Raw genomic sequence first — 22,280 nt, forward strand, 5'->3', positions numbered from 1 at the left:
CTTATGTTTTGCTGATGAGTAGTAGTTTGATTGCAATGATTGTGGATGTGCCCCTCACTGCAGAGTCAAGTGTATTTCCTAGTATGACTGACCAGTCCCATAGGTCTTTTCTGTTTATATTTCCTTCAGTTGTTAGCTACCATCATACTGGGGCTTTTAATGAGGTGATAAATTCCAGATGCATGTTTCTAATCCTCTCCTTGCCAGGCTTCATGGCATATTTATAAAACAGCAGGAATGTTTTTGAGTGTGAGTGGTAGGCATGTGTCCATAGCAATAGATATGCCATGGCTGGTGCCACTGGGTCAGTGAAGGACTCACCCATAGGGAGGGGTACTCATTATCCCCTGCCCTCTGAGCCTCACCATGGTGTTTCTGTTTGTTTGGGATTTTTTAACACATTTAGCTGCCTGCCTGTCCAGGCTGTAAGGTGTACACCTGGTTATGAGAATGTTAAGGGAGACAGTGTGGAAAGCCGTGCTGAAGCTGGGGTAAATGACATCTCCCACCCTCTGATTAATCCACAGATGGCTTCCACTGCCAGTGTAGCAGTGGAAGCTCTTCTTGCTACACTTGGTGTCCCTTCCAGCTACTAGGTGTAGGTGAGATTTGGCTTTTCTAACATCACACCTACTTGTGTATGTGATGATTTCTAAATGCCTCCTTGGTAGCCTCTATCATCCTCTACCTCCTAAACACTGACTTTTGCATCTGAGTTCTGCCCTGGGTTCCTTGTCTTAGGTAGGTCTTGACTTCTCAAAGGTATGCTACTAGGTGAAAAGCCTCCAGAAAGAAACATGAACATTTTCTCTGGAAGGAAGTGTTAACCATTGCTGTTGGTAGTTATGTGAAGAACAGAACAGAGAGGACTGGTATCTCTTATTATCTTCTATTTCTTATCCAAAGCAGAACCTGAATTAATTTGAAAGCAGGTGGAAGTGCTATATTTTTAGGCTAGTATATTTTGGCCATAGAAACCAGTTTACTGCATACAGCAGACAACTGCACACATACACATTTGTATTGATGAAATCTGTTTAATTTTTCATTTAGATTTAGTATAAGAACACTAACTGACACCTAAAAAATAAAAAATTCTTCATGTTTAAGAGATGTTCCTACCCTGTATGGGAAAAGTAATTTATTTTTCTTATTGTAGAGAAGAATGAGGAATATGTTAAATTTGTGGCTTTTCATGGGTTTTGAAATAATTTCGTTGTGCATTTTCACATGCTTCTCTTACTTTGCTGATTAAGTTTTGTTGTATTTATCACATAGCCATATTCATCTGGGTTTTGAATGTGAGTCCTTTTGTTCTTTGTGATCAGTCCATAATAATTCTGTACATTATCAAGAACCTGCAAAATGTCCCAGGTGAAAACATTAAAAAGGTGGTTTTCTCTTGCTGTTACTCAGACAGCTCAGAGGGCACTTCTTCCATCAACATGTGTCCAAGAGGCTGGGAAATCACCCCAATCCAGACACTGGGTTTGTTGCATGATGGTAGCTATTGTCTGTGCTCCACATCCTGTTATGTTTACTGCTGTTAATTAAGTTGGCTTTCCTGATGGTACACTTAGCTTTCCACTGCAATTACAGCTGCATGAAGTGTCAGCAGGTATGTGCTTAGGGAGGTAATATAGCTGCTGATTTATCCTTCCATTTGATTTGAAGCCACCAGGGAGGAGGGAGAGGGGAGGCAGTGTAATAGTTTTGCATGCTTGCAGGCACCTTGAATAGCTGGCACTGTACAGACACAGGGACCTGGATTCACCCCAGGGCTCCCTTTTGCAGTGAGCAGCCCCTGGAAGGGCCTGTTTGCAGATGTAGTTCATTGCAAGAATGTAAGGGCACAGTTTGTGTCAAGAAGGAAGACAGCAGTAATCATCAGACCACCTGAATAAAAGGCAACAGAATCCCACCACAACAGCTCAGTCCTCTGTGGCCTTAAACAATAGTGATGCAAAAAGGCAAAGCTTCAAAAGTCAGTGCCCTTGGAGGGGCTTACTCCTTGCTCCAAATAAGAGTTACCCAGCAGGTAGATGCCTTGCCACAAACTGGAATTTCCTTCAGTGGATCAATTATCTAAGGCAATCTGGGATGAATTAGGCTGCCAAATTAACACCCAGCTCAACTTGCTAGGAGTAGATCCTGGAGAGGGGTTTAGTATATCAACCTTCACAAGCCATCAAATGGGTGATGGACCTAATTTCAGATTTAAAAGATGATTTTGGAGTTGGAGGCTGACCAGGTATAGGCAGCTAATTCTGAGAAGGTGAGGAAAGAGGAAAAGAGGACATCCTCTGTCTTCTAGTGGAGTACTCCTCTGAGACCAGACCTTCCCCTGGCTGAGGTGGAGCAGAGAACCCAGTCCCATCCCCTTCTCATTTCCAGAGGATGTGATAACCACAGTTGTGACTTACTGTGAGTGAGCCTCACTTTTCCCTGTGGAAGGTGTTTGATTTGAAATACTCATCAGGTCTTAATTCTTCCATGTCCCAGGCAAGAACCCTAATGAGAGACTGAGAATAAGTTTCTTCTGGCTTCCTGTCAGTGGGACAGGAAAAGTTGCACCTGGTTTGAGCTTCAGTGGACAGTGTCAGAGTGCATTTGACACCTGAGTGATCTTGAAGTTCTAACCCTTTCTAAGTAGGGAGACCCCGAATTAAGGTTTTGAAAGACTTGATGGCACTTAACAGCTGGCCATTACTACCCAGTCCGTCTCTGCATTTGATCATGCAGTGACTTGGTGCAGGAAAAAAGGGTTTACTATGCTTTAGTATTTTAAATTGAGGCAGACAGCAAATTCCTGGATACCCATTGCCCCCTGCCAGCAGACTTATGCTTCCTCAAAGCAGGGATGAGATGCAGTAGGACTGCCTGCCCACTGGGAGCAGCTTGAGATACGAAGAGCTAATCATCTATTTAATAAGGGGCCTGATGGTTAGCTAGAATTCTTCATTCCTGTTGATACAAGAAATCTACAATTCCACCTCCAGAAAATTCAACTCGTCATACACGTTATCTGTGGCTTACTTTTGTCAGAGCCTTAAGCAATGCTGTTTCTCTGCTTTGTTCTGTGAAAGAAAAGCCTGCAGCCTGTGTTGAAAAATGGCTCTTTAAGGCTCCATATACTGCCAAAGCCCAAACCACCGCAATTCTTGCTAGGTTCTGCCACAAGGGGAGCAGAGAAAATTTCTAGAAGGATATGTGCTGGCCAGAAAGCCATGTAGTGGTACTTTACAGACTACAAAGAGAGTTCCTCTGCAGGGTGGTTTTCTTCTTGGGATCTGGAAAGAGAGGCTGGGGTTATGGTAAACCTTTGGGTAGCAGAAGGTTGTGAGAAGGATTGGTTTGATAGGAGCATCTGAGCAAATACTTCTCATCCCATCAGAAGTGGGGGAGGATTTACTGTATTCTGCTGAGTTCTTGCACAGAGATGGTATTTATAAGCTCTTCACCTAAAGAGTGATTGAGAAATGAGCTCTTTTTCAGCTGTTGCCTACTCTAGTTTTTCATGTCTGTGTGAAGGACAGGAGCCAAGTATCTTGTCTTGTAGGAGATTTTAGTTGTGTCAAAGCAGGCAGGACTCTAATCTGAGCAAATACTCTTCTGTCTCAGTTGTTTCTACTCTGTAGAAAAAAATACCTGACAGCCCTTTTCCTTTGTTTTTGGCTTACATTTTCTTACATAAGGGCTGTGTGATTTACTAAGTACCTGGATAACTATCTCTCTAGTGCTCTCTTTAATACCAGTACAGATGTGCACTGGGGTCACAGCTCCATTCATCTATGAAGCAGCTGTATTCATTATAATAAACTTATCTATTCATACTTATCAGACCTTTGTTTGACAAGGCACTGTTATTGCATATGCTGAGAGATCACCTTTGCTATTTATAAGAAGATAAATGCTTTTGGGTGCATTTAGAACCTGTAACTGCAGGCATCTGCTGAAAATTAGGCCAAGGAGACACAAATGACCCTAAGACCAAGGCTGGAATGCACATGTTACCTACAGCCAAAGACCTTGCCTGTCTTACTGCTCCTCAAGCACCCAAGTGAATGCCAGTGGAAGGATGTGGCCTTTGTGTTGCAGCATCTTTCTGGAGAGAGATTGAACAATTTTGGGACTTTCTGAGCCCATGCTCTGACTCCTGAGTTCAGAGTTGGACTCTGTTTCTATTTCCATGTTCTGTGGGCACCTGTAGCAAAACAGATTCCTTGGGATAACCCCTCCATTGTGTGGTGGTTTTCCCCACGTCTGCCCATAGTCTGTGTCTTTCCTTAGACAGCAGTACAGGCAATGGGTTTGATTTGAGGGCTGCTTTTTATGGAAAGATGGAAATGCACTTACAAAATGTCTGAAATGAATAAAAGTTCCAGTAAACTTGGTAGAAAAAGAACTCTTTCTCAATTACATGGTACACCTTCAGTTATCTTCCCCATTTTTTGTCTGTCAGGTCTAAGTCTTGTGGCAGTGTACCTCAGTGACATCACTCCTCATAGATAGCACAGCCATGACTCAGAGCTTCATCAGAATTGTTTCTGATAGTCACTTTGTGGTGATTGCCTGCTTTTTCTTTTTGTTTCAAGACTTATTTGTTTTTTCTCTGTTCCTGACAGCTGAGTTACAAGCAGATTAGATTATTTTATTTTTAAAACTTCCTTTGTCCTAGAACAAGTAAATGTGTGTGCACACTTCAGCTGTCTGCTGGCATCAGTTCCATGGGAGCAGATCTGAACCTTCTGACTTTGAGGGCTCAGCATTGAATCTGCCTGGAGATGACCCAGCCTCAGCAGTTCATCCCTTGCAGTTCTTATGAAGACTCCTTCTGGTCTTTTGCCTGTGCCAATATTAGGGCTGCATCTGTCGCTTCCTTAGCTTCATCTAATGTTACTACCAACCCCCAAAATATTTCCTTTGTGTTCTTAACTTTGCTCTACTGCTGTATTTTCATTTACACCATTCCCTGACTCCCTTCAGTTTTCTTGTCCCCCACTCCAAAACTGCCAGTGCTTCTTGTGTTTCAATGAATTCCAGTTTGTATCATAGAATTTACAGATATCAGCAGCAATCATTTAACCTTTGACTGGTATGCAGCCTTTTTTTGGAATTCATGTCAGGCTTTTCTTCAGAACAAGATGAGGTTAGAGATGATGCAGTTTACTGTATCTGGTGGTTGATGTGGGGTTGTGGTTTTATTTCACCCGCTCATCCTCTGGCTTTGTGTCTACAGTAGTGTTTCTGCCACTACATGTGGATTGACAATTTTGTTTTCACTCTTCCAAAATGCATTACTAATTAAACATCTTAAATGTTAAATCAGATTTTGGCCCATATGATGCAAAACCTCTAAAGAAAAAAACCTAAGAATACTACAGCTTCCATTTCAAAGATGTGGTGGTGGTAGGGAATGCAGCTCTTTGCTGCAGCAGCTCTGCTAGGAAGGGAATTGTTCAGCTGTGTAGATGCAGGTATAATTGGAGAGGAGCTGTTGGACCGTATTGTTGAGCAGCTATTATCCACAGAACACATGCAAGTAAAGAGTTGGTTTGTAAGGTTTGGGTCATACCATAATTCTTTATGAGAAACTCTGCTTTGCTTGTCCATAAAGGAAGGAAGTTCAGTGCCATGATTTAAGTGTGAACCCAGAGAAAAAATATATCCCTGTGATCTGACACGCTGTGTAACTTTGTTCTGTGACACAGCACTTCCTTGGTGTGCCAGCAGTTCAAGACATTGGACATGCACAGACAGTCCTTTTATTCCACCGAATTATGAATGAAAATATGTACCTTCTAAATCATAAATCCCATTGCACACAGTTTTTGAAAGAGAGACTCTATTCTCGGTGAAGTTGCAGATTAGCAAAGCAACTAATTGTGTCTTATCCTGTGTCAAAGGTTAACTTCAGATCAATGAAATGAACGTTGCCCTAGGGAAATGCAGTTCTTGAAATCACCACTGATCTGTGAAAGAGGGAAATTGACTTTAGAAAAGTCTTCTGGAGATGGATTCAGTCCACTTGTGATTGTTAGTAAGGGTCATTCTGCTTCAACTGGCTTTAGGCACATTGGTCCTTCCTTGTAAAGCAAAGCCAAAATATGGGTTCAATTTAAAGAAAATGCATGCCATTCAATAAATATATGTACATGTGCTTTATTATGGTTTTTTTAATGAACCAGGGTCTTAATTCTGCTGTGATTTGCCGTCAGGCAGTGAGAGATAGTACATCAAAGACTGATTATACTTAAGCTTGCATGTTAGTCCATTAATAAGCTGATTTTGTTGTTGACTTTTGCAGGCTAATAAATATGGCTTTTGTAAGTAAGTTAATTGTCTTTTAATTGGGATGAATATTGTCAGGAGTTGTTTTGTTTTTCCACAGCGCATAGAATCAAGAACAAGAGATCAGCAGAGCTTTTGCTGTAGCCTGATGGCAGTATCAGCAAATGGAATATTCACTCTTCCAGTCCTTTTTAGTGCTACTGTCAAGTGGTGGGGAGTACAGACAGCAGGTTGGCATCATCCTTGATTCCAGCCTTGATTCCATGCACTTAGATGTGGGTACATGTGTCCATTCTCACAGGCACACAGAATAAAGCACCTTTTTGGTTTTATGGGTAAAAAGTGACAAGGTTACCAGTGTCAGATCTCAAAGGGTTGTGAGGGTTGTAGTACTGGTTTCCTTTCACAGATCCACCCAGCAAATGCAGTGGTCAGCCTGGGATGAGCTGGCTGAGCTTACTGGCTTTTACAGTAAGAAAGCTTACTGACTGCCAGGAATTGGAGCCACCATGAGAGACTCCTCCATCCTTTGCATTATTGTTTTCAACTTTCATTTGAAAGTTCAGTCACCTGAAACTTCTCTTGATGACCTGTTTGTTTGTCAGTCAGTGGTCTCAGGAGCTACATAAATATTCAGCAGTGTAGCCTTTCTGCCTTCCAGCTGGTGCTTTAGCCTTCTTTTGCAGGAATAAAAGCTAAGCCTTTGACACTTTAAAATGGTGCTGACTTGTAACCTGGATAACTTAAAGATAAAAAACAGATTGAGGTACTAAATTCCTCTACAGATGCTCCTTTAATCTTGGTGGTTTGAATGACCATAATTATGTATTTTAAAATAGCCATTTCCTATCTTTTCTGGCTCTGGAGAAAACAAGTGCAAAATAAGCAAGGCAAGGGTGGGCATGGGGGAGGTGTGTGTGCAGTCTCTGTGACATCTCTAAGTTTTATTACAGGTGAAGCTCTTGGGCCTCTGGGAAGTGGTGCCTCCACTCCCCATCCTGTGTGTGGTCAGATGTAGGAGTCTGGACTGACAGAGCTAGTGTGTGGAGGCAGAGATAAAGACTGCTCACATTCCTAAAATCCTTCTTTTTATTTTTGTCCTGATGGACTCAAGAAGGGTTTCTAGATTTATGGGCTCAGTTTCTTCTCAGCTTTTCTGGCCTAACAAAATGGTTGCTGTGCAGCATCAGCCAAGGGAGCAAGTACCCATCACCATGGATTAAGTGCTCCAACCAAAGCATGTTGAAGAGCTAAAGGGGTACCATGAGCACTGGTGTAACAGAAGACAGCAGCTCCCAGCCCATTTTGTAAGGAACCTGACTCTGTCCTTTACTTCAACATGTCTTGAAAGCTCCTGTTGGGTTGAACAACTGTGGAAACATGGAGGAATACTTAATTTCTTGGTCCCAAGGGGACTGAAGTTAATGTTGATTTGCTAAGTCTTGTTAGTAGTTATGTGAGATTTGGTAGCTTTGAGTATGAGTAGTTGTCAGGGTCTTGGGAAGCTTTAAAGAAGGAAAATTGCAGATGGGTCACTTTCATGTTCAATGGCAGCAAAGCAGGGGTTTTCTCTTTTGGCATGAGCAACTTCCTTGGCCTGAGTCTCAAACTGGGTGCCTGAGTCTCTTAATGAACCTTGCCATGATGATCATGTCAGATCCTCCAGCTTGCCTGAATAAATCCTACTTATTTTTCATCAGAAGAGCATGTAACTGTTTTCACTTGCAAAACAACTGATTTTGTATCCATAGAGCATCCTCCTCTGGCCCCAGTTAGAGGCTGAACTCTATGTGACAATGTATTTTCTGAGCGAAGCCTTGTTAATTGAGCATGTAAATGTGTAATTGTCTGTACAATTATTCAGTTGACATGGTTTTAGTTTGCATACAAATATGGGAGCACAGTCATGCAGTTGAGCAAATTGTCCAAGATCAGATGCTTAAATAAATATATGCATTCTGCACACAGATGTGAACACCCTTAAAAAGATCAATCCAGTTGTGGTCACCTCCTCTTTTCTTTTTGTATGTGGGTATGATAATCTTATTGCTATATGCTTATTTTCATTCAAGTCTGTAACATACCACAGATTCTGTGTTAACTTGGTCCTTTTCCCTGCTAAGTAGGTTTCACTGGTGTGGGAATAGGAGTTACCACAGGAATTGTTCAGAGGTTGCCCTTAATGTATGTGCTTGCTTTTTGTGCAGTGGTACCTCGTGCTCACAATGACTGGGGATGGAATACCTTTGAAAATGTTCTGTGCATACAAAATATTAATTTGAAGTGTGGGGGTTTTTTAGAGGAAAGGCTGCTTTAATAATGGGACTGCTGGCAGTTGTAGTCCAGTGCAACTTCTGAGAAGAAAAAAGGGCATAAAATTTGCAAATAATGGTACAATTGGAATTTTCTCTGCACTCAGTGGCTTCTCTGCTTGGAAGGTGCTTATTTCAAAGAAAGGGTGATCTGGCAGTTTCATTTTGGCAGTTCTTGTCCCTGTGAATAAAACTCCAAAGATCTGTTGGGGGTCCGCAGTATTCATTTACTTTGAAAGAAAACGCAGTGATACTGCTTTTTCTTATAACTTGTCCTTTTTTTATATAGAACTGAACACCATATTTGGTCTTTTAGAGGTGGTTTGAGATTAAGTATATAGGAAGTTAGTTTCAATAACAGGGGAAAAGTTCCTGAATAGGGATAGAACTGTGCCGTGCATATGAATGACAGCTTTATCCAGCCAAGGGTAGTCTGTTCTTAAAACAATACTTTGGTTGGGGGTGTGAATGGTGTCAGGGTTGGGGATGCCATTTCAATCTGAGTGACAACCACTCAACATCCCTGTGTCTTTGTTTCTCCACAGATGTCGCTCCTATGAGGATTGCTGTGGCTCAAGATGCTGTGTAAGAGCTCTCTCTATCCAGCGACTATGGTATTTTTGGTAGGTGCAGGGCATTTGGGAATTTTGTGTTTCTCCTCATCTTGTTGGTCAGACTTAAATCAGGATATTGCCAGCCCTGGTATTTTAAAGTACAGTAGGTGCAAGTATGTAGGAAGGTATGTGTGTACATAGAAATGCACAGATTTTGTTTCTTTCTTATAAAATTCTCCTGATGTAGTAAGAAAACACTGAGAAAGGAGGTTAATCATGTCAGGCTGACCTTTCCTGCTTCTGCATCCTGCTGCTTTGTACAAGCAGCGGTTCCACTTTTATCCAGAATCGCTGAATTCTTTATGCCTGTCCCAGCTACTACCAAACAGCAACATTCTTCCTGGTTTTTGGGCACTCAGTTTTAAAAATGGATCCTATAAGCAGGATTGTGCTTTTAGGCAGGATTTAATATATTCCTGCCAGCTGAATTGAGGCTTCAATTAAAAAGGAAGAGAAGTACATTTATGACTATGAGGATTTCACTGGAGATGACAGCAAAGGAAAAGAAGGCAGAAGGACTGAGCTTGTGAAACCAGCAGCTCAGTAATCTGGATAAAGCTTAAACTAATCACTCTTATATGCATAATGAAAAAATAAGGTAAGTTCCTTTTGGAGTGGAATTTAAGAAAGCACCTGAATAAAACCTTCTCATTACAGTTGAGAGAAAGAAAAGGCTCCCTAGAAAACCTTTTTTCAGGCATTTTAATGTGGAATTTGAAGATTGATTTTTAAAAAAGCCTTCAAAACTGAAACAAATAAACAGTGAGAAATAGAAGCCTGATGTATACTATAATACAGAGATTTCCCAGAGCTGACTGTGGGATTTCAATGTACAATCCTTACTGATATAAGTGAAGAGCTCTCTATCTCAATCCCTGGGGTAACATCGTAAATCTCTGTTTTTCTGTTCAGAAAAAAATCCTCTGCAGGAACACTGCCAAAGGGGAATGTATAAATATTGGCTCAGGGAAAAAGAACCTCCTTCTGCTCTCATTTCTGATGTAGAAACAAGAACAGAGTTTGAGCCTTTGCATGAAGTAACTCTTGCTGCCATTCTGTGCCACAATCTTCCTCTCAGCCACCTGGGAATTTTCCAGAGATAAGCATGATGTGTAGGCTTGCCTCTGGCCAACTTCCTTGCCTTCCAAAAAAGCACAGTTGTCATTGTCTTCCAGTAAAAGGCCATGAAACAAGGTGGCAATTACAGGCAGAAGAACCATTCCAATGTACAAGAGCTTTTATGAGTCACTGGAGTGTCTGGTAACTGATCAAGGAAACACAGTGAAAGCTGCTGTCTAAAGACCAAAACCTGATGTGCCCTTGCTGCATGTTCCTGTTTCCACCACAGCAGGGCAAGGAAATGATGAGGACAGTTTAATTAGGTTGGAAAAGATGCTGAGAGAAGGAGAATGGTGGCTAAATAATGTCCTTTTTTAATGGAGAATGTAATATCCCATATAGGAAGCACAAAGCAAAGTTTGTCACCATCAATAATGAATGCTTCAGTCTTCTGGCTTGAGCTTCAGTGCCAGCTACTGTATTTCCAATGGGAGATGAAATTAAAATGTTGAGTTAATTTAAGAATATCTAAGATTCTTCTTTTAATGGCAAATGCAGAACAGTATTCCTCTCTGTACTCCACCAACATCCTGAGCAGCATAGATGCTGTAAGCCTGGGGCCTGCATCCAAGATGTGCAGCTTGAAACAGTCCTGGAATTTCAGTTTAGGGTCTCAGCAGCCAAGGTCACGTGTGAACCTGAACTTTTGAAAAGTTCAAGTGTGTTTTACTTTTGGGTTACATGCCAGAGAACACTGACAATAGTACTAATCACTGAAGATGTCCATAATACATCCATGAGTGCTCCATGAGTGCTATCCCAAATGATAGACCTGCTCTCAAGAGGCAAACTGTTTGAGAAATCCTGTTAAAAATTGTAGGCTGATGTATTCTCAGTGAACAGTCTGGATTTAAATGCTGCCTGAATGTGCAGGTTTTGACTTCCCTCTTCTTTTTGCCTAGGTTCCTATTGATGATGGGAGTTCTGTTCTGTTGTGGAGCTGGTTTCTTTATCCGAAGGCGGATGTACCCTCCTCCATTAGTAGAAGAACCTACTTTTAATGTGTCTTATACCAGACAACCAGTCAACACTGCATCAGGTCAGAGACTGCTCATAACAAGTTTCTTACTTTGGCCAAGGCACTAAAAAAGGGTGGGTTTTGAGCTTTTGCTTCACTGGTTTTTGGACACTGTGTGATTTGTACAAGGGATTGCACTGCACTCAGACATGCATCCACCTCCTGAGTGATGTCCTCAGCATTTCCAACAGCATAATTCAGCTGCAGTGTACAGAAGTGGTGTTGAAACACAGGATGACAGAAGTTTCAGTTCTCTTTCAGTTCCTAATACCTTTACAGGAGTGTGTCCATGCATGGAAGGAGGCTAGCAAGCTCTCCCTTTGCAGTGTAGACAAAATGATAGGTGTCCAAATTCAACAGTCCCAGAAAGAAAGAGTTTTAAATACAATTGATAACGGCTGGCTGAAGAAAGAGCTGAAGGAAAGCCTAGCATTTTCTTCTACAATCTGGCCATCTTGCAGTTTTTTTTGATTTGCCTTCAGTGTTCTCTCCTGCAGTCTTTCTGTGCCAAAGTGGTCTTTTTCCCCTTGTTAGTCTGATTGCTGTGTCTCTAGTAAGTAAATACTGTGAGCATCAGGAGAACCTACCTAGTGAGGGCTCCTCTGCCAAAATTGCTTTCTAAGTTTGTAATTTCTTCCTTTCTTGTAGCTAGTTCTGGTTGGGAACACTCCTAGGCCTAAATGGTTAAAAAGATGTTGCAGACACAAACTGACACTTCTTTGTTTAAATTCTAAGGGTTTTTAGGGCTCCCATTCCGCATCTGTTTTTCTCCTTATCTGAACAGAGTGTATTTTGCAGCTGGGGGAGAGCCAGTCCAACTAGACTAATATTTTTAAGCCTGAAAAATAGCCTGAAATTTATGTGAACAGGGAATGTCTTTGGCTGAACTGATAAACACCAGATTTAAATTTAGAGCACAGTTTTACTCTTTCATGGCGCTTCATGGAACATTAATTGTGGGCAAATATAAAATAAGCACAAGCTCTTTGATGACCTGATTATGGCACCTGCTTCCAGACTGTTACTACTGTTACTTAAAAGCTTAGTTCTGAGCTAACCCCACAGTTTATTTTATTTTTTATTTTTAGTTTTTTCCACTGTTCTAGAAATATTTAACAGCAAAAGCAATGAGAATTAGTATTCAAGCAAGTTCCCATTTTCCAGTAATTACTCTTCTGGGTTTGGTACCAGTAGCCAACTCACTGTTGAGGTGGAGCCCTCAAAATGTGGCTCATTGCCTATCTCCTTCCTTCCCTGCAGAGATAGCAGCAGCATCTTTTGCCATTCCAGCAGTATCTGCTGGGAGTGCTCTTCTGGGAGCCTGACTGGGAGAATGGAAGGGGAAGATCTCTTAGAAGCTGTGTCATTATAGGAAACACAGACTGGCAACAAAAGAATAAAACCTGTTGCTCAGCCATGACTTTTTTTCCCAGTCCATCTTTATTTAAACAGACAGAGAGAAAGAAAATTAAAAAAACTAACTTAGATCTTGAGATATTCTGTGACTTCTGTTGCATTAAGTCATCTTCCACCACCCACTGTGATATCTGAGGAGGGTTACACACCAGCTTTGTTCTTATGGCAGCAATCTCTGTTACTCCTTATGTGTCACAGCCAAGGAATTTTGTGTTTGGCCATATATTTCCTTTCCTTGTCCCTGCAGGCTCCAACATCATTTCCTAAATTGAATCTATGCAAAGCAATCCTGTCCCATTGTGTTAGCCAAGAGTAACTGACTGCAGCTTGGCTCTTTGCTTCATACAGGTTCACCTCTAAACTGTGGGAGGGAAATTATCCATCTGAGCTTCACTCTGGCTTATCAGCAGATCCAGGACACCACAAAACAATCTCTGAAGTCCTTTTGTAGAACTTGACACCTGAATCAGGGCCACAGTAGAGAATCCTTTGTCCATCTGGGATCTCACACCTCTCCTCTCCGCAGACAGAAAAGCTTTTCTGTCAGAGCAACTGAACAGGGCTTGCTGTTTCCCCTTTGAAATGGTAGTTGCTTGGGGCAGTGGTGCCCTTTGCTTCACTAAGTGATATCCACTGGATCAAAACGGAAACTTTTTGGTAGTATCTGAAGAGGTGAATGCAATCCTGACAGCTTGTTTTTTTTTTTCTGGAAGGGAGGAAGACTTCTTGTCTTTGTTCTGATGTGTACTTTGAAAAACCTTGTCTGAGTACGCAGAGCACAGGCCCTGGCAGAGCACAACCTGATGCCTGTGCTGTTGCTGATACCTTTTCTCTCCTTTTCTTTCTTTCAGGGTCACAACAACCTGGAGTGCCGTATTACACAGATCCAGGCGGACCTGTGATGAATCCCATGGCTATGGCTTTCCACGTCCAGCCCAATTCCCCACAAGGAAACCCGGTTTACCCACCCCCACCTTCCTATTGCAACACACCACCTCCCCCATATGAGCAGGTGGTGAAATCCTCCACATGAGGACTCTGGCTCTCTGACCTGACTGTGTGAGAAGAAGGTGCAGTTGCAAAATGACCAAGATGAAGGGCACCTGCCCTTTTGAACACTTGCTAATTCTCCAAGTCCTCTCTCCTTCCCTTCCCTGCACCTTTCCTCATTACAGTTACTTGCAAAAGGGTGATTTTTAAATTTTTTTTCTTTTTTTTTTCTTTTAGTAGAAGTGGATTTTTTCTTTTTCTTCAAAATGAGAGAAGTTGTCTTTGTAATGCTTTTAATGGAAACCTATATTTAAAACCTGTATGTCTTTCTCTTTATTTATTGTTTGTTTCAATTGAGGTTTTAATTGCGTTGTGGCAGGTTACTGATAGCAATTCTTGTGACCCCAGAGTGATGTGCAGCCTCCTAAGATCCCGCAGCAGAAATGTCCTCAGCCAAGGGAAATGACAGACAAAGAAGATAAAGGTAGAAGCAGCAAGGCAATGATTTTACCAGAAATTGTGACTACCATCTTTCGCTTTTACTATTTTCTTTTACAGTTCAGTTCTGATATATAACAAAATGATGCTCTGATAAAATCACTGTGACTAGAGTACCAGTATTGGTTGAGTTGTGGCAGGGGCTCTGCCAAGTGCCCTAGAAAAGAGGGAGTTGTTACTTTAAATGATGCATCCAGAATTAAGGACTGGGACTTGAGTGTTTCTTGCCCATCATGTGAATTTCATCTGTGTGATCGGCATCTTGGCTTCCCTTGTTTTACCAGCACTGAGATTGTATGAAACAGATAGTGACCTACATGTTGGCACGAGAGGAAGGTGTTACAGCCTCAGAGCTACTTGTGCCTCTTGACAGAACAGTGAGAAACACTGAAATAGATAAGTTTTCTTCCCTAAATTGGAAAATATTTACAGTAAGAAGGGATGGGAGCATAGGTACAAGTTTACTCCATTTGGCATTGATGGGAGTTTAGTCCCTGAGAAATAGTATCTTCCATTACAGTCTTACTGCTGCCACAAAGAGTACCAAGTAAAGCTGTCATCTTAAGTGATAGACCTGTAAATCTGCTCTCCTCTCTAAGTCAGAAAAGTAATAACTTTTTGGGATGGGTTCTTAATAGCATTCTTTGACCTGATGCACGGGTGGTTTGGCTTTCAATATCTCTTAGCTCTTCATGTATTTTGTTGTGAGTGCTCATGGCAAATCCTCTGAGTGACCACAAGTGAACATCTTCGAATAAACACAGAGGTCCTTTTACTTTGAGGGCTCTCACACCCATCCATGTCTAGCAAAAATCTGAAGTTGCTCTGAAACATGACTTTGTACTAATGGGACCTTCTCCCTGTGTGCATATTCAGTCACGTCCCTGAGCAGTGACAAAAAAGAGATGCCATTGCCTCCTGCTGCTGAAGGACCTGCAAAATAAGCGCTGAGGGTTAAGAGTCCCATGTGGTCTTTTGGGTACCAGGTGAATGCTCCTGTGTGACACCAGCCAGGGCACAGAGGTTTCACTGTGGTAGTTTGGAGTCATCTGAAGACCTGTGTTGCACAGGGAGCCAAAGCTTTATTGTGCTCTTGTTCTGTGCCAGTGGCTTTTGAACTGGTTTCTAGGTGTCAAGCTGGATTTGCAAAACATCCCTTTTTCAGTGAATATGAGTGTCTAACAGAAAAACTTGTAAGGGCCGCTGTTTCTGCTGGTGGAATCAGTAGCCATCTGGAGCAGAGCTAGCACTGGAGGAGTTCATTCCTGCATACCTGACTTGTGTGAAATTGTAGCCAAGGCTCTCCCTTACTGTGCATCATAATAAGGGACAAAGCAAAATACTTCTGTGTGTGCAGTCTTAGCTTGAGGGACACTTCAGACAACAAAAAAGTACATTTTGTAGATGAATACAAGGTCCATCTGCACATCACAACTGTATATATTTTCTAAATTAGCTTACACTTGAAATGTGAAAGCTGTGTATGTCACTGAGTATGATTGTGTTTACAGAACATATTTTTTTTAAAGCAATTCCAACCTTTTTCTGTCAATAGAAATTACAGACCTCATTTTAATAGATAGGTGTTGTTAAGTCCTTTTATATTATAAAATGTATCTGTGACAGCTGGCTTTGTCCTGGACACACCGAATAGAAGCCTTTGTACAGTGAAATTCAACTTCAGGTGTTCTTCTGAAGTCTGGCTCGTTTATTTCCTAGTGTTGATGGATGACACTACCTCGTACAACACAGGGAATTCTCTGCTAGCAAACTTGCTGGTCTTTTCTGGAAAACACAGCACCCATGTGGGCATCCATAGGCGTTAATTGCAGATTGTTTACATGCCTTCCCTCCAGTTGCCTCACCAAGTTCAACAGGATTTTACTTGGCACTGGCCATGCCCTAGGAGCTGCCAGCTGCTGCAGCTACTGCATCCTCTCTCAAACACTAGAGAGGTTTTGGTGCCTCCCCGAGGCAGGGTGGTGTTTTGACTGCAAAATAAGGTTGGTTTTCATGGCTGGGAGCCCTGGGGATCTGTGGGGCACTCCCGTGCCCCTTCCCAGAGGCACTGGGCCAGTATGCAGCTGCCTCCCAGCCAGCCTTTGAGATCTACCTCAGGAAGGTGATTTTTGTGTCTTGTGCCTGTCTGTCTCCTGGTTCTTGCAGTGAGGTTTGATCCAGGGGGGTTAAACCCCTTGACAGGGCTTGCTGGACAGCAGCAGAAGGGAGCTGCTTACTGGAGCCACTGAACCTGGGTGGGGAGCCAGGAGCATGAACAATGTAACCCCTCGAGTCCTTTCTCCAGCTCTGCATCCCCAAAATGTGTCTGGTGTACCTCTGAGGAGGCAGGGACCAGGCAGAGAAGGACACCTTTGTGGGCTCTGCCCCTGTGACCCGGCAGCAGGAAGAATGAGAAGAGGGTCAGTGCCCCTCTGCTGAAATCTCCAACTACGCTGCTTCATGAGAAGAGGCACCACCAGGGACTCTTGGTTCACCTTGCCTGTAGCTCTGGTGGGGCCATGTGTTTCATCACTTTGGGAAGTGATAATGTAGTGACAACGTTTTATGGTTTGTGGGTGTTTTTTGTTTTTTTTTTCCTTTGGAGCCTCTGTGACAGCTTACACTGCTGTAACAACAAACAGCTGGAACTATATTTTACAAAAAGGTATTCAGACCATGTGAAGAAGCAAAGGAGGTTTTCTTTCTTCCTTGCTTTAAAAAACCCAACTCCAAAACCTCAGAAAGGTTAGCTCCATATACATATATCCAAAACGTCACTTTTTGGCACACAGGTCAGCCAAGAAGCCATAACACTTTTTCAGATAGTGAAGCCTGTCTTCTTTTTCTGATCTGACATTGCTAATTGAGTAGGTGGAACAGGATGCCTTTGTAGGCCCTGTGGCTGTGGGAACCCTCCCCCTCTGATGCCCTGTCACCAGGAGCTGAGCTGCCTTGCAGTCTGTACTATTTGGCAGGGAAATGACTACAGAGACACCACACAGGGCAAGATCCAGCATGATCTTGCTTTTACAAAGCAACTGCTAGATAATAAGGCAATTAAAGATGAGAGGTGCAACTGGCAGCCACTGTTCCAAGCTGCCATGTGCTGCAAGGTGAATGTGACAGCAGAGAAGGCAGAGGGAACAGTAACAAATTAAGCAGCCCTGCCTTCCTGCACCAATCTGTTATTTTAGCTTTATGCAGTGAGGAGTCACAAGGATAGATGTCTCTTACCTGTCCCACGCTGCTTCTCTCCTGCTGCCTAACCCTATCTTACCTAATAGCTACAAGCTGGATTTACCACAATCCACTTGTAGAATCAAGGAGAAGCAAGCAGTGGTTTAAAGTCAGCTCCCCGTGCACAAATCACATTGGCCCTGACTGTGAATCGACATGAAACCAATGGAAACATATGGGAAAAAGTGAACAGTTTCAGTAGGAAAGGCTGCTCCATCAAACACCCTGCTGGGCAGGGCTCAGGCAGCACAGTGGTGACGCTACCCTAGCTGTGAGGTGACACACAGCACACATGCTTCTTTCCATGCATCTCTCATGTGCTGTTTAGATGTTAGAGATCTGCTGTGGTAGAGATCAGGTGCCATTATAACCTACACTTGAATTTGTACAGATTGTCTACAGACCAGAACTGACCCTCTCCCTCCAAAAAAAGCAGCAGTTTCTCTTGGTGGCCAAGATGGCCATGAGTGGCACAAGGGGCATTGTGAAACAGAAATACTGCCCTTGGCCTGCAGCATATTTGATGTTTCCTTCTGTTAAAGCCTAGCTAGAGGAACATTTCATACTTCCTCAAAGGTGGGAAACAGCTTTCACTCAGCTGGACAAGGAGATTTCATACATGTGTTTAAAAACCAGTTCATACTGAGTCTGGCTTTAGCTGCAAACTCTTCAACAGGATCTGTGTGGCCACAAAGGAAAGCAGAGCTTTGCACTAAGTAACATACACTAAAAATCATCTGGGAGCAGCAGCAGGAAAGGCACCTGCAGCTGTTTTCATCCTGCAGACTATGAGATAGGGAAGCAGCTCAACAGTCAGATCAGTGGGACAGCTATCACCAGAGTGCTGGAGGGAAGGAAGGAGAACCATAATGAAGAAAAAACCAGACTCACACAAATTACCACCACATAGCTTAATCTTTACTAATAAAGCCAAAGAACAAAACATCAGCATTTTTTCCTCTTTTTCTGCCCAAAGAGCATTTCCATTTTTAACACTACTGCTTTTTGCAACAGGTGGACTATCACACACAGACAAAGCAAACCAGGGAATATTAAGACATTTTCTACATTTGTAGTTTGATGTCATTTCTGAAGACAATGCCTTGGTGAAATGCACTTTTTCACCTTCACATTGTATCTTTCCTTAAGGGGCCACCTAGATACCTCAATGCTGTGACAAACAGAAAGGAGGAGCCACAGGGAAAGTCACGTCAGGAAGATGAGGCAGATGCACTGCCAAGACACTTCCCAGCTCCATACACTTCCACTCTTACTGGGTTCTGCAGAGGAAGATGGTGCCAGGCCCCACATGGCAGAAGGCTGGCTGTGGTACAGAAGAGCAGGTAGCTGACTTGTTCATTAGCTTGACAGGTACACTCCAGCATCCTGGGGATCTGCTCAGCATTCAGCTCTTCTTAGTGTGCATTTTAAAAACTACCGGGTTTTAATTCCCTTTAGGCTCCAGCCAGCCAAACTCACCTCCCACAGGAGCCATTCCAAGCACAGTAGCCAAGACCAATATGCAGATAATCACTGAATGAAAAACCTGCCAGCTGACCCCCAAGTTAAACAGTCCATACAACAGAGGCTTGGGATTTGCCAGGCTGGCCAGTGTTTGCAGGCAGTTCCTGTAAATGTGGTGAGCCCTTTCCCTGTTAACACACCCAACATGCTCTGCACCCACAGTGGAGGGGAAGGAACAAAGAGGTGGGGGTGATGTGAAACAGGATCAGAGCTGCCATCTACCTCTGTTAGTATTTCTCTGAGACTTCCTGGGCAAGTTTCCTTCCTGGCTTTTCTATGGGCAGGATCAGGGATCCACAGGCTGAAGAAAGAAACAGAATTAGCTCTTGGCATTCTTGGCATGGAGGAATCCCTCATCAAGATGTCTCTGTTGGTACACAATGCATTGCCTCCATGATCTTCCAGCTCTTCCTGTTCCTCACTGATCCCCTACATTGATAACTCCCTCTGTTCCTCTGCTCTGCTCCTGTTTGCTTCAGCCCAGTTGCTTGCCATGCAGCATTCCCCACTCCCACTGCCTTTCAGCATTTTCCCCAATCTCTGGCTGTAGAGATGCAGCTGGGTTTATTGCTCCCACCTCACCTTCTGCCTTTGCCAGAGGGGTGGAGAAGTCTCTTGGGCTGCTCCCATGTTTTAATCCTCCCTGACAAATCAGCAGAGAAGCTGCTACACTGTGACATTAAGCTGTTTGTGCACTTACATTGCTGCTGCTGTCCAGCAGAACTGAATGAAGAAATTATTAACACTGCAAGGGATTTGGCAAGGGGCACTGGAACGTGCTCAAGGAGGTCACCTTCAAGGTGACAAATCAAGACTGATTTATGCAGGAGCAACAATGCATCTCCAAGCCCAATCACAGACAATGGCACTCAGCAGATGGCCCACAGGTCACAGATATCCTGATGTGTGCCCAAAAGGTCAAACTGTGCCATCTGTCACACTCGCACCTGACAGCAGACACCAATTAAAATCAGCACCTGAGTGACAGAGCACAAGGAGACCTGGGGGAGATGACCACAGAGCCTGAGTGACTGGGAGTGCACTACACTTCAGGTACTGCCTGACACATAAGCCTGCTCTAAGAGTACTCAAAGTATGTACCACTTCTCCCAAACCAATGGCCTGATACTGAGGAGCACCTGGAGGCAGGTCTGGTATTTCAAAACCCCACTGCACGGGAAGCAAAGCACTAGCAGCAGTTAAGGCTATGGGAAAAGAGCTTTTTCTGTATGGATTTGAAGATGAATTATATTTCAATTGCAGCCACTAGCAATGGCTTCATATTGCTCAATAATCCTCTGAAGCTTCCAAAAGCAACTGGTACTTATCACTCCTGTACTACTACATGGCAGGGGAGGGCCAGAACAAATCACCAGTTTGGTTCCAAAGTAACAACCATCCTGAGCTACCTGTATGGGAGGCTTGCCCTCCTTGCTCATCTGTATACGAGATGCTGCAGGAGAGGTTTATTCCAAATCGAGGTCTAGGAAAGGAGAAGCAGTTATGCTGTCCAGGCTCTGCTGTTGGTGGCAGAGGGAGGTTAGTCTGAGTGACTCCACCTGCAGTTTAAGCTCATGGCATGGGATGGAGCTTTGCAGCAGTGGGGAGAAGCATCTCCACCCTGCTATAAGCACCTAACACACTAACCAGCTGCAGGTACCAAAGGGAACCTCTCTTCCAGCCTTTCAAAGAAGCCTCCCACAACAGCAGCAAAAGACAAGTCAGATCCCTTCCAACCTGCTAACTTCCTGAAAACAGAAATGGCCTCACGCCTCTTCAACAAAACAGGCTGATCTCCACTAGCTTAGCTGGTAAGGACTGTGGAGAAAAAGGCAGAAAAAAATGAACACAGAAACGTTTTTCATCTCTTTGTAGACCTGCCAGCACACCAGGGAAGCTGGGCACTGTCCTGCAGCGAGCTCTCCCTGCGGGTAACCACGCTGCAGAAAGCAACACTGCTCTTGTGAGTCATGCACAGAGGTACAGGACAGAGATTCACACGGAGACCAGCTTGTGGCTAACAACAAAAGACTCGGATCAACACACAACACCAATAAACGTGCAGAGCATGGCAAAGACCTGAAGAGACAAATACAACAGAAAAGAGAAAGTTCAAAACTTGACTTCTCTGGTCCTACATCTGAAGGTGTCACTTTAACAGAACTTAAGTGTGGCTTCTCCTGTTCATGCTCTAATGACTTCATGGTCCTTTGGAGCAGAAGGGGTGAGAAAAGGGCTTTATCCATCTGTTGGTTCAGCGTCAAGTTCATTCACTATCAGAGGCACGAAACAGTCTCGTCTCTTTTGGCATCAGTTTCCTTTCAAAATGATGCTTTTAGCTGTCCTGTTCCACTTTGTTTACCTTCTTTTGAGGTCTAAGTTCAAATGCTGGAAACTGCGAAGTCTCCGGTACTGAAATGTCTGAGAGGAAGTGAATAGCTCCAGCCATGCCTAAAACATAACGAGAAGGAGATCATTGTGCACATTAAAACAGCACCTCCATCACTGGCATAGTTTTTAAAAGAGGTGAACTTAGGCCCTACAGAAAGGCAAGTTCATCTATACTTTGCCCAGGAAACCAAAGTTTATTTGAAAATATCAAAGGCAAGAACCAAGATGTCTCTGCTAACATCTCTTCAACTGAACAACCTAAATGCTATTTCAAATTAAGAAAAAGTTAATCCAAGCTTGGACTGTCCTTCACAGTTTGAGCAGCTCTTGCTTCTCATTTCACTGGTTAAAGGAAAAAGCCAGAACTTTATTGCCCTTGTGAAGTACAGATTCATTTCCTCACTATCCACAAAGAGGCCATCCAGACCCCAAAGTGCATCACCCAGCAGAACTCTTAGGGTGACAGACAGGAGAGGCACAACAAGGAAATCATACAAATACAAGTTCAGTTTTATGATCAAGCTAAAATCCTATTTCATAAACAGCTATGCATTTATATGAACGAACCTTTCTGTATTACAGTATCTGATCAAAACAAAATACATAGGACAATTCCATAAGATGCACATGCAACTTTTGTTCAAAGCATGCATGTACAGGCAGAATTGGACAACTGCAAGCATGATTTTGGCTACAAAAAGAAACAAAGCCCCAATTTAAGAGGTTTTTCCATCTCAAATATGAGGCTTCTGTATTTTTCTTTTAAAAATACAGACAATTAAAAACCAAAATAAAAGCTGTATGTCAGCATTCAAGCACAAATCATCCAGCTCTTTGCATTGTTTCACCTTCTCAACAAATTTCGAAGTT

The 22,280-nt window shown here is 43.0% G+C and overlaps 2 protein-coding genes across 4 annotated transcripts in view; one reads left to right on the plus strand and one right to left on the minus strand.

Annotated features, from left to right (window-relative positions):
- Positions 1–14,082, plus strand: part of VOPP1 (VOPP1 WW domain binding protein) — a 75,838-nt gene extending 61,756 nt beyond the window's left edge. For all 3 annotated transcript variants that reach the window (XM_030971362.1, XM_030971365.1, XM_030971363.1), the window contains 3 exons: positions 9,149–9,226; positions 11,239–11,375; positions 13,622–14,082. In XM_030971362.1, the coding sequence (XP_030827222.1) occupies positions 9,149–9,226; positions 11,239–11,375; positions 13,622–13,803 (397 nt within the window). In that variant the 3' untranslated portion in view covers positions 13,804–14,082. The remainder of the gene's footprint in view (positions 1–9,148; positions 9,227–11,238; positions 11,376–13,621) is intronic.
- Positions 14,083–18,391: 4,309 nt separating this feature from the next.
- The window catches only part of LANCL2 (LanC like 2), a 32,409-nt gene continuing 28,520 nt past the window's right edge, over positions 18,392–22,280 (minus strand). Inside the window, exon 9 of the mRNA XM_030971729.1 lies at positions 18,392–21,470. Within this exon, the coding sequence (XP_030827589.1) occupies positions 21,355–21,470 (116 nt within the window). The 3' untranslated portion in view covers positions 18,392–21,354. The remainder of the gene's footprint in view (positions 21,471–22,280) is intronic.

The sequence above is a fragment of the Camarhynchus parvulus genome, chromosome 2 (assembly GCF_901933205.1).
Source record: "Camarhynchus parvulus chromosome 2, STF_HiC, whole genome shotgun sequence".
Classification (NCBI taxonomy): Eukaryota; Metazoa; Chordata; class Aves; order Passeriformes; family Thraupidae; genus Camarhynchus; species Camarhynchus parvulus.